The sequence below is a fragment of the Lethenteron reissneri genome, chromosome 22 (assembly GCF_015708825.2).
Source record: "Lethenteron reissneri isolate LAM-NWPU_2019-01 chromosome 22, ASM1570882v1, whole genome shotgun sequence".
Lineage (NCBI taxonomy): Eukaryota > Metazoa > Chordata > Hyperoartia > Petromyzontiformes > Petromyzontidae > Lethenteron > Lethenteron reissneri.
In genome coordinates, this window is record NC_083800.1 from 9,349,719 (window position 1) to 9,361,900 (window position 12,182).

The 12,182-nt window shown below is 41.0% G+C and overlaps 1 protein-coding gene across 2 annotated transcripts in view; it reads left to right on the top strand.

The window, feature by feature from the left end:
* The window catches only part of LOC133345615 (gamma-aminobutyric acid receptor subunit pi-like), a 51,150-nt gene extending 40,880 nt beyond the window's left edge, over positions 1-10,270 (top strand). For both annotated transcript variants that reach the window (XM_061556537.1, XM_061556538.1), the window contains exon 10: positions 1,201-10,270. In XM_061556537.1, the coding sequence (XP_061412521.1) occupies positions 1,201-1,545 (345 nt within the window). In that variant the 3' untranslated portion in view covers positions 1,546-10,270. The remainder of the gene's footprint in view (positions 1-1,200) is intronic.
* The last annotated feature ends 1,912 nt before the right edge of the window (positions 10,271-12,182 follow it).

A 12,182-nucleotide genomic window follows, 5' to 3' on the forward strand; every position in this document is an offset into this window, starting at 1 on the left:
AAAATGTCTTGCTCGTCAGCTGGGCATCGCTCGGGCTGTCAGGTGCCATGCAATTTTCTGTCCACCTTCTTGCGAAAAATATTGTTTAGTCCTCAACAGAGAAATCGTCTGTAGAGGACAAAATATTAAGTCAAATATATTGTATTGGTACACCGATCTCATTCACAAATCACGTATTCTCCAGGAAGAAATTAGAACGATGTTAAAATTAAGATCAATTTAGCACATTAGGTATCTTAATCATTCAAGTGTATAATTATAACACGATTAATTCCGTCTGGAAAGTCTCACTGAGTCTCAAGGCTATTGAAGAAGGGTCTTGCTTTCTCATATGTTTGGCAATGTCTCTGAATGTTATTTTTACGTGGCAGAAAACCAGAGTATCAGGAGAAAACCCATTTATATATACGAGGGAACGGCACTCAAAGGTTCACAGTGGTGGGCTCGCAAATTCATTGGCTGTACTGCAATCGCCTGGCCATATCACAGCCCAGTGGGTTTGAAAGTTTCACAAATGTATGCGATCCATCAACCCTTGCCTCCAAAGTGGTATATCGCACTGGTACTTAATGGCTGAACAAGTTAAGCTTCACTTTTATGTCTTTGGCCTTGATAATGCATCGTCAATACAAACCACATTACAGTATATAATGTTCATTCTTCGATGGTTTGCACTTACAGAATGACACGAACTGTGATATTCCTTTGTGATCTGTGTAGTTCCATTGTTGGAATTATTTTAAACTCGGCATCTGATGAAAACAAGTTTAGCTACATTTTCAAATAAAACGCTGTATATCGTATTTAAAATTAGTTTCAAGCCCCGCTGCAGCAAAACGTGTCAATTTCAATACTGCTCCGTAGAAAATACCACTGGAATATAGATGACACACTTATGACATTTAAATTCATGTGGTTGCTCTATGGAGAGACAGCTGCAAATATCAGCCCTGCCCCTGGCTCATTACAGAAGGGGGACAGAATGACTTCGACTTTTTGCAAAACGTGGGGACCAATTTTCAGAGAGCCAATGCACAACGTAATTGAAATATATTTTCAGAAAAGGTTTACATTTTATTCCTGACTATAATTGTTGTTTGCCACTGCATTCTCTGCTGCCTTTAACATGACGAATAATAAGCATCGCTTATGTAAGCCGTTGAATCGGTGTGTCAAAATCACCGCTCTTTTGTCCGTTAGGAGCTGAAGAAGGAGTTCGAAGAGAGCAACGGGATGATGCAGACCCCCGTGACGCGCTGCCCCGCAAAGATGGTGGACAGCTACGACGGAGGCAGCGGCAGTGGGAATGGGCACGGGCACTCCTCGTCTCCCGGACACTCCTCATCTCCTGGGGAACCCAAGCCCAACGGCGCTCCCCAGGGCATCAACGTGGAAGGGAAGAAGCTGAAGGAGCGGCTGGTCTGCATCATGAACTGCTGCACAGTGCAGAACCCACACCACATCGATAACTACTCTCGCAAGGCCTTTCCACTCACCTTCATCGTCATCAACCTTTGCTATTGGATCTACTATCTCTATCTGTAATCCACATGCGTGCGAATGAGTGTGTGTACGTGTGTGTATACCTGTGTGTGTTTGTGGAGCAGTAGCGCAGTGGTTAGTGCACTGTGCTACACACCTAGCGCCTGAGTTCAATTCCTGGTCTTGGAGTGCATTAGCGGTGATTATCTGAATCTGTCCTGGGTCAATTAACCTTAAATGAGTATCTGACACAGTGTGGAAAGATCAGCACTGGGGAGACAAAGGCGGCCATGCATGGTGTTGGCTCATGAACCTGCTGATTTGACTGTGTAACAATTGTTTTTTTGTTCCTGGGTAGTAAGTGTTATTTCCTAATTGCTTATGCCTCAAAAGTATAGAAAATTGGTATTATTCCGCACGAACTTTGCTTTTGTGACCAGGACAGTGATACTTTGAAATTTACCTATTTTCCAGAACATTCCAGATCGATTAAGTGCTTCGTAAACTTGGAGTAACTTCTAGAATATTCTAGAACTTTCCAGTAAAAAGAATAGTAGTATAAATACAGGGACATTAAGCCCACCAGTTCAGTTTAGTTCCAGCTGCCTGAGTGGATACATATCTGGATTATTCTGAGATGGCATCAAGAGGCTGCAAGCATCCGGCAGACGCATTTTGCTCTGTCTGCGACCAATTTATCAAGACAAGAGTGAAAAAGTACTCTGTGGAAGCATCTGCTAAGATGTGTGAGGCCGACAAGGCATATTTCGGCATGCCTGTCGGGGATCAAGACAAACCCTGGGCACCTAATTTCAATTGCGAGCAATGCAAAAAACTCTGGAAGGCAAGATGGACAATTGTTCCTTTGAATTTTATCTTATAAAATTTGTAAAATTGTAAAAGTTTTTAATTTTAAAATATTTTACAATTTTCAGTGTTATTGAAAAAATATATCAAGTGTGAAAAATGTTGCGGGAATCTCTTAGACATTAGTCATGGGTGAAATAAATGTATTTTTGTAGGATGGTACAGAGGGGAAAAGAAAGCCATGAAGTTCGCTATCCCAAGAATTTGGCAGGAACCCACTGACCACTCAAGCAACTGCTACTTCTGCATGGTGGACCCTTCCAAATGTTGGACTGGCAAGAATGCACCTGCTATCACGTATCCGGTCTGTTCGAGGCAATCGCAATCGCCTGTAACCAGAATGAGTGGCGCCTCTTCATTGACAGCTCATCCAGGAGCCTCAAAGCCGTGCTGCTCATTCGATGCACCTCAAAGAGGATTACAACAGCATCAAGACCTTGCTGGACGCCTTTAAGTATGATGAGTACGACTGGGAGGTCATCGGATACTTCAAAATGGTGGCATTCCTGATGGGTCTCCAAGGCGGTTTCATCAAGTTTCCCTGTTATCTTTGCCTTTGGGATAGCACCAAGGCGTACTACCACAGGCGGGACTGGCCACAGCGGACCGAGTTCTCTGTGGGGAGGAACAATGTCAAGTAAGAGCCACTGGTGGACCCCCGGAAGGTGCCGATGCCACCACTGCACATCAAATTGGGCCTTATGAAACAATTTGTCAGAGCTGTAGATAAGGAGTCGGCAGCCTTCAAGTACCTTCAAGACTTCTTCGCCAAGCTGTCTGAGGCAAAGTTCAAAGCCGGTGTCTTCGTCGGACCACAGATAAAGAAGATCCTGGAGTGCGATGAATTCCCCAAGAAGTTCACTAGTAAGGAGAAAGTGGCTTAGCACAGCTTTGTCGCAGTGGTTCATGGCTTCCTGAGCAATCACAAGGTCGAAAACTATGTGGAGCTGGTTGAGACTCTGGTGAAGAACTACGGCAAAATTGGCTGTAGGATATCCCTCAAAGTCCATATCCTTGATGCTCATCTTGATAAATTCAAGGAGAACATGGGAGCGTACTTGGAGGAGCAAAGCGAGCGCTTCCACCATGATATACTGGACTTTGAATGCCGCTACCAAGGACAGTATAACGAGAACATGATGGGAGACTACATTTGGGGGCTGATTTGTGAAAGTGATTTACAGTATAATCGTAAATCTTGAAAAACTACTCACTTCTTAATCTTTTGTACTCATTTTTGTATTATTTTAGTGCAAATACAAGTACATTTTGATTCATATGTGTTTTTTCTGACTTTATGTGAACAAAAAGACACAAATTCGGCCGTGTTCTCATTGAAAATAGGTAAATTTCTAAATATCACTGTCCTGGTCACAAAAGCAAAGTTTGTGGGAAATAATAGCCATTTCTATATACTTTTTAGGCATAAGCAATTACGAAATAACACTTACTACCCAGGAACAAAAAAGCAATTGTTACATAGTGTTTTCATCGGTTATTGCTAACAGCACTTGCCCCAATGGGCCTTTGTAGGCTATGGGTTATCTGTCTTTTTTGTGTGCACGTGTCTAACAGAAAGAGTGACATCATTATGAGGATTCTGCTCCACAATGCCAGCAAGATTATTGTTGGATACCTGCCTGTGCACAATGTCAATGTCAATTTGGGTCTGTATATGGCCGTGAGCTTCTCCGAAGTAAACTAGGTGGAAAATTACTTCCTGGAATAAAGGGGTCAATACCGGAGTTGGAGACACAAACGCAGGTTGGGGGTTAATGCTGGCTGCACTATCCCGCTGTGTGTGCTCTGTTTTGGCCTTCACAGCACTTGCCCGAGGCACGCTAACAGGGGAATTAGTATGTCTGTTTACGTCTGCGTGAGTAAACAGCCACTGGCTGTGCGTCATAACGACCAGGGTAGATCAGTAAAGCAATCAGATAGCTCAGAGTTTGCAAAGAAAGCAGTGTAAAGTCAATGTGTTGGGAATACTAACACAGGCAGTTAAGAATTACAACAGATGTCAGTCAAAATATTGCAACACCTGCAGCATTATTCTCACACTATTATTTTACAAGATGTTGTTTGCACATATAATTTAATGGCATAGCTATATTCATTTAAACATCCTGTTAAACTGGCCACAGATACACAGTTCTTTTCATCGCCTTTGGATTAAAGCATCTGCCTAGGGCTGGGATAACTTTACCCTATTCTATATACTGTAAATGACAAAACCAATAAAGCAGACATTTGATGCATACAATTTCTGCTCATTGCAGTGTCCTTTATTTCACCAGACTTGGGCCAATTGAGATGAATGATCCCATTTTTTTTATTCTATCTGGGAAAATACAGCATTAAAATCCAGCTGCTTGATTATCTTGCGTAATCAAACATTGTCAATATATTTGTATACAAATCCCTGTGTACACCGTAAGCAAGACAATTATGGTACATGATCATAAAATAGTAAATCCATATAAACACCTTTTCATAATTTCGGTAAATGATGGAAAACTCACCAGACAGAAAAGTGCGTAAAAATAAACAATAAATATTTGTCATTATTCAAATTCAGACAACATGAATTTGCATTGTGAGTTAAGTCTAATTCAGCTAACATTTATGTGGATCTATTGTAATATTGGCGGAATTGTTTTAATCTTGATGGTTCAAAACAAGGCTGTTGTGCATTATACTATACATGCAGTATGGTGATGTCATGTGGCATGCAAGGCATGCTGGCTGAGTTTATGGCCACGAACAGATTTTGATGTCTAGATACCACTATTTGTGTGCATTGTTACACTTTTAGAAATACAATAATAATGTGTGCCACATTGGGATGACATTGGTAAGTGCTCATGCAGCATTCAAAAAACCTTTATGAACTCAAGGTGAAACTGTGATCCACTATAATGGACAAATGCTTTCTTTATCAATGAACTAATAATGAATGTGCAATACAAGGTGAGATATGTGCATTATGAAAACAACAGTATTGACTCGGTTTGTTTGAAAGACTAATTAGAAAATAAATATACACAAAACATACCCATAGGCCAAGGCCAATCTGGTTGAGCAAGTAGCTCTTAATATAATTCAGGCAACAGATGAAATTTGCATCGCGAGCTGAGTCTGATTCGGAGAGCAATTATTTATTTACATGGCTCCATTCTATCCAGGAGGTGGACTCAGCCTGTGATTTATAGCACACTATTGTGCCCTGGTAATATGCACAAATGTCATCTTGTGCCTACGTAGGATTTGTGTTTTTTTATTTTCCTCGGGACACATTGATTAATTTGAATGCATCCGTATGCATCCGTACGGTTCACTGCAGAACCTTGGCTGCGCGGTGCCACCTTGGTTGAATAAAGCCACGTTGGCAGGTTTATAATGAGTAAATTGTTGTGTACGACCGTAATGCGCGAAACCACTGTGCTACAGCTGCCAGCATGTTGGAATGGGATATAATTAAATACCACATGATGAGCTGCAGAATGTGCTATTAATTGCCTCTTGGAAGGAATGAGTAGTCACCTTAAAATTTATTTATAAACTGCCCCAAAGCACGGATTAGTATAAATGTTTCCATTTAATTGCAAGATCGTGAAAAGCTTTCGGTGTACTGTCTAAAACACATTGTGAAACTTTTGGAAACGTTATTTTTTTTCAGTACTATATTTTTTTGCCTGAAATAGTCTATATGTTGGAAATGTACAATTATGGAAGAATAAGAAAACAGAATACCATGAATATTTTCAAACGTACATTTTGCAATAATTAATATTAATGTAATCTTTAATTATTTAGCGATATTAAAGCATTTTTAAAACCGCTGGTTGACATTTGGTATGGGAACTAACTTGATATCCATATATATTAATGATATTCATACTGTGTGTAATAATATTGTATATGTATTTATAGTATTATGGATATTCATATAATTAATATTCACGTGGATCGTATTAATTAATTTATATAAAATGTGTACTCATTATGTGAAGTTGATGCACAAATTGTACTGTACATGATATTGATTGGATTATCACTTGCATTTCATTCAATATAAAATCCAATGTCTGGGGGTAGAGCTGGCTTTAAACAGAATATATTTTAAATGCCAATGTATAGCCCTGGAGTTCATCTCAGAAGAAAGCGTGTCAGTGTCAACATCTATGGAGAGATGTCCGCCGGTTCCTTTATAATGTGGAAGTTTTTATTTTGCCAGTGACAAGAATTGTTTTCGAACACCCGAGAAAGTAAAAAAAATGCACAATGAAATTCCAGACTTAGTGTATTCCCAACCAGTACAGTTACCACCGAATCATCAGTGATTTATTTTGAAAAAGCAAATTTCTTCTGCTGACATTGCATTACATTTGACACTGATTGTCTAGAGACAGGCAAGTTGTCACTAATGAGCATCTAGCAACGAGAAATATTGAAAAGGACTGACCCCTATAACGTGCATGATACTTAGCCCTGTTTTAAAATGCTCATCTCAAGCCAAGCGAAAACCATTTATACTACAGCAGTAGATGCTATTCCATGTGACTGGAAATCATTGGGTAAGACGCTCGTGCTTGATGGAAGATCGCGGGTCACTGAGACAGGTGCTGCAGTGGACAACCAGAGGTTAGTGATTTTTATCGCCAACCTCTGGTGGCGATGGGGATACTGCCAGATGGTGGGATACCGCAAGAGCAGACTTTGAAGATAGTCCATAATAGAGGTTTTTGTGTTAGATCGCGTAAATATAAATGTGTCGTTAAACCCGCCACTACCCGACACAGCCAATTATTAAGGTTTTTCACGTAAACAAAACATGCCAATTCTTTAATAGTTCAGCACACCGGTGTGTTGGAGAGTAAACCCACAACATTTACAATTCGAGTACGACGTTTCGTCAGTAATTACAACAAGCTTCATCAGGCGGCCAGATAGAGTTGACACTATCAGGTGATCGTGTCAACTGTGCAGCAGTTGCAGGATCTGTCAGACAGAAGTGATGGCAAAGATGCGGTGGCATCAGTGACATTGAACTCTTAATCTTGAACGGAAGGCGAGTTTATGGAGCATTCCTTGCCTGCACAATGATACTCGTGTTTAAGTTATTCGGGATAAGAAATGTCTTACTTTTTTTAGTGCCACACAATTACTATACGTTTTGCTACTGAAATAATCCAAAGTAGTATAGCTCAAGAGTGAGCAACGGAGAGGCTATAGTTGTTATTAATGCTGTGTTCCTTTTCAGAACTCATATGTGAACTTTGGAAGGGATTAGTTGCTTTGCCAGGGCTCTGAATTGGGTATTTTGGGAGTTTTTGCATCCAACTTCAAGGTTGACAACCAATATTACTGCGATAAGATGCCAGTTGAGCATGTGGCCACAGTATTTAACAGAGGTGTGGACTCGAGTCATGTGACTTGGACTCGAGTCAGACTCGAGTCATGAATTTGATGACTTCAGACTCGACTTGGACTTGCATAACAATGACTTTGTCCCACCTCTGAGGTGTGGACTCGAGTCATGTGACTTGGACTCGAGTCAGACTCGAGTCATGAATTTGATGACTTCAGACTCGACTTGGACTTGCATAACAATGACTTTGTCCCACCTCTGGTATTTAATGCAGCTTTTCAATATGTATGTTAAAATTTGCGATAGTCTAGTGTTTTGTAATGTTTCTTATATGTGTAGTTATTTCTTAATGCCTAACTTTTAATATGTATTAATAATCAGATAATGTTGTGGGCACATTATAAATCAAGAAAAACGTGTGTAACTGTTAGGCGTTATTTACAAATCACATCCAAAATGTGCGATTATGCCATATTCTAGGAATTATTTAAACTGATTAAAAATGTAACACTGTAGTATACAAAAGTATATCGAGTGGTGAACTTCCTGTCAAATATTCTGCGTGCACAGTATTGTCATATTTTTATGTAACCGATGACCTGCTTTTTGTTGCAGAGTATGACCTTTGTTTAACGCTGTGAGCTCACACATTGTCACCAGTAGTCAATAACAATTCAGTCTTGCTAGTCTCTCACTGTATACTTCAATGCCATGTTCGCAACACCACTTCAATGAACGTACAATTTTGTGACTGTCCTTTCGGTCATCGTGCTGCCCGACATACTTGAGAAAAGCTTCGCACAGGATTTAGTATTCAAATTAAAAGACGGTCGTCATTGGATCAACCCCCTCTGTGATCAGAACACTTTCATAAGCTAACCAATACTACAGTGGTTTGATTCCACAACTTGGCACGCAATTAAAAGGAAAGGATACTGGCTGTTTGCCTGAAGCTCCTTGCAGGAGTTAAAAGCTGGGGTGAGCCTTTGGTGTAGACACCTGCAGTGGATGATTCATCACCGAGGGAAGAAACTTTTTATAGAAGCCTGTTTCCTGGAGTTGCTGGCTCAATGACACTTAAACCTTGTGCATGTGTGCAAACTTCACTTGAATGTTTGCCAATGTGTACCATCCTGTCTATACTATTAGCTTGGATTTCAGATAAATCTGGCCCACGTCAAAAAGTTCTGCTTTCATAATCTCAGTGCCGCTTAAAAATATAAGGGATGTGACATATTCAAGGCCGCATTTTGACCAACAGTTCAACTCTTTGAAGCAACACAGCAGTGCCAACATGTGCCACATGTATGGATAATGCCCCAAAGTGTGTCTCTGGTGGGTGAGTTGTGTTTTGGAGTGCTAGCTGTTTTACTTTGAGAGAGGATGCAGGGTTTTCACTCGACGCATGATTCTATATGTGATGTGCACCTAAATGCTTGCTTTGGCTAGCATGGAAGAGTAGGCCAAAAGCCCTCTAGAGGAGCTGTCGAGAGCTTCCCGTCATGGAGGCCCTTCCATCAGAAATTGCAGGGATGCACCTTTACACGAATATGTTGACTGCAAAATTGTTTTGGCAAAATACAGCAACGTTATTGTATTTGAATGTTCAGTTGATGTATGTCTCTCACTTTATGTGCATCCCAAAATAAGATTTAAATGTTTATTGTTTGTGTGTGTGCCAACGTGTGTGTATATGAGAGAGAAAGATGCCACTTGTGATTAATGTTGAACATTTAATTCCAGCAACTCAGTCACCTGAAAGCTTTTTTGGTACAGCAACTTTAAAACAAATATCAATGTTGTCTTTCAATGCAAGCTGTTTTTAATCAGTATATAAACATACGGTGATGTATTTACATTTTGCGTAAAATGTGTTTATACTGACAAAGAAATGTATGTATTGTATGTTGAAATTATATCGCACCGTACGTAGCCAACTGTGCTAATAGGACGTGCGGGCAAGGACAACAACACAACAAAAATCAGACACTCTGACCTAGGTAACACTAATAAGACCTGTACAAGTAACGATATTCCTTTACAATGTAACTCGGTTAAAAAAATAGTAAATTATTTAAAATGAAACGCCTCACTGTCTGGCGTGTAGACACAAACACATGTTGTGGATATGCTTGTCTTCGGAGTGCAACAATCTGTGCCAGAGGTGATGTAAGAAATCATATTTGTTCAGTGTTGAGTTTAGTGCGTCCGTGTCACCTTTTTTGCTGGCTAAAGGCAATGGCAGTTTCCAGTATGTAGCATTTATTTATTTCGAGAATGAGGTTATAAGTGTATATGAAAGCCTCGTAACCTACCTTGACATTGTTGATCATTTATAAACTACAAAACATCACCACGCTGTATGGGTAGTGCAATGTCTCGATGGCCATGTCGATACAACAGATATTGAAAAAGGTAGCACATTACTATATTGTATTTGCAATCAAGATATTCTACGCTCAAGTTCAGTCGACTGTACTGTATGTTACTGGTAGGAACCTCCTGGTTACACCAGCCCACAGGGGATTATTGTGTCCGTCCGTCCGTCGTGCAGGGAGGGGCTGGGTGGGGAGAGGAGGGTGGGGAGGGGCTGGGTGGGGCTGGGTGGGGATTGGAGGGTGGGGAGGGGCTGGGTGGGAGGGTGGGGCTGGGTGGGGGGTGGGAGGGGTGGGGCTGGGTGGGGAGGGGCTGGTCACCCCGTGGTGCCCTTATAAAACTCACGCCGGCTTGTGCCCGCCCTCACAGTCGGGCATATTTGTGGAATACACCACGCCGCCGTTGACCCTGACCATTGACCGAGCAACCCAACGTTCCTACCAGCTCCCTCCGCAGGAATGGGTTATAGCCCTCCGACTTCTTTTAGATGTGTGCTGCTGTGTTGCTTCACACGATGTCGCTTTGCTGAATATTGAGCTGCTGCAGAAGCTCCCCGACTGTTCAGTGAAACGTCGGACACGAGGCCAAAGAACACGTGACACAATCTGAATACGCATCGGAGAGCACGACAGTGAAGATCTAAACTTAGATATTACAAATTGGGGAGAAAAATAATACTCCCAGAATTCACTTTACGTTGTTGTGTAGCAGGCCATTCATTTTAGCTCAAATGTATGTATTAGCTGGTGCAAATTTAACAATGTAGTGATATTGCTGTAACTCCTTTTTAATATTACGTGCAATGAAATTTGTTTATAATCAGCCACGACAGCTTTTTTGTTTGGTCGGTTATGATGCTGACTAAATGGCATAACTGCCAACACTGCGACCAATGAAATGAAATCCAATCGTTTGTAAGTGTAATTTAATTATGGTTGTTGTAAATGTAGCCTTCATAGCTTGCATCCTTTGAACAACTGAAGCATTGTATGAGTAAGCTGAGTTATTTGCCTTTCACAAAGCAATTTTACGCAAAATCACGCTCTGCAACATCCGCATGCCAGAAGCAGAACCAGATGGGACTGGACAATGTCTGTATATTTTACAATAAATCAACATTTATGTTATTGTCCTGCATCTGCACATTATATGACCTGCATATGCTAGGATATAAAAAAATACATTTTCTTTTTCACGTGCACTTCATAGACCCTTATGCCCCTGCCATTGTCTCCCTCCTGTACCCCCACATTTTTTGCCTCAATCGGGACAAGTGTGACTTCACAATACCCACGTTCTGTGCATCCCGCGTGTCATTTTACCAAGAGATTCCAAATGTGAAACGAGATTCCACATGTGTATTCTTCTTCTGATTTCATTGATTAACACTTGTGCGGATGGGATAATTTCATGGACCAGCTGTGCTATTTAAAGTAGAGGGCTAAAAGCCAGCAATTTAATTGTACGAAGCTTCTGTAGAAAGCAGTACATTTCATTGGAAGAGTACACTAATGGGGCCTCCTCGAGTGGCGCACAAGGGTGGTCTACGATCTCTCTGTGGTCATTCAGTGACGGAGAGCCAAGGTCTAAGGGTTGGTGGCTGCCGATATTATTTATTTGAGGTTTACTAATTTGCGTAGACGGTCGCGTCTAAAACACGTGATCAAGGAGTGAACGCACTCTTTCTTAAAAGTGTCACGTGATGGCTTGCCTCAATCGTGACGTGAAGTTCAAATTGAAGATAAGCAAGCAAGCCGAGCAGACTTTGTATGGTCGCAGAGGTGCCGGGTCCTTTTGAGCAAATGCATTCGCCGGGACAGGGGTGTTGTATCAGTTCTCAATAATAGCTTATCAACAAGAGATATTCCAAAGAGCATTTCCGTACATCCGTCGTACAGTTTGTGATGTGGCTGATATGCACGCATGGTACAGATGCACGGGATTGTTGGCATGTAGAGCTTTAATTAGAGTTTCCGCCATGCAATCTAAATAATGTTTTATTTAAATGGAAATACAATTGTTCTACAATAAACATAACAGTGGCTTGAGCTTGGGGTTATGAATCAACGTGTTTTATAGCTTCTAA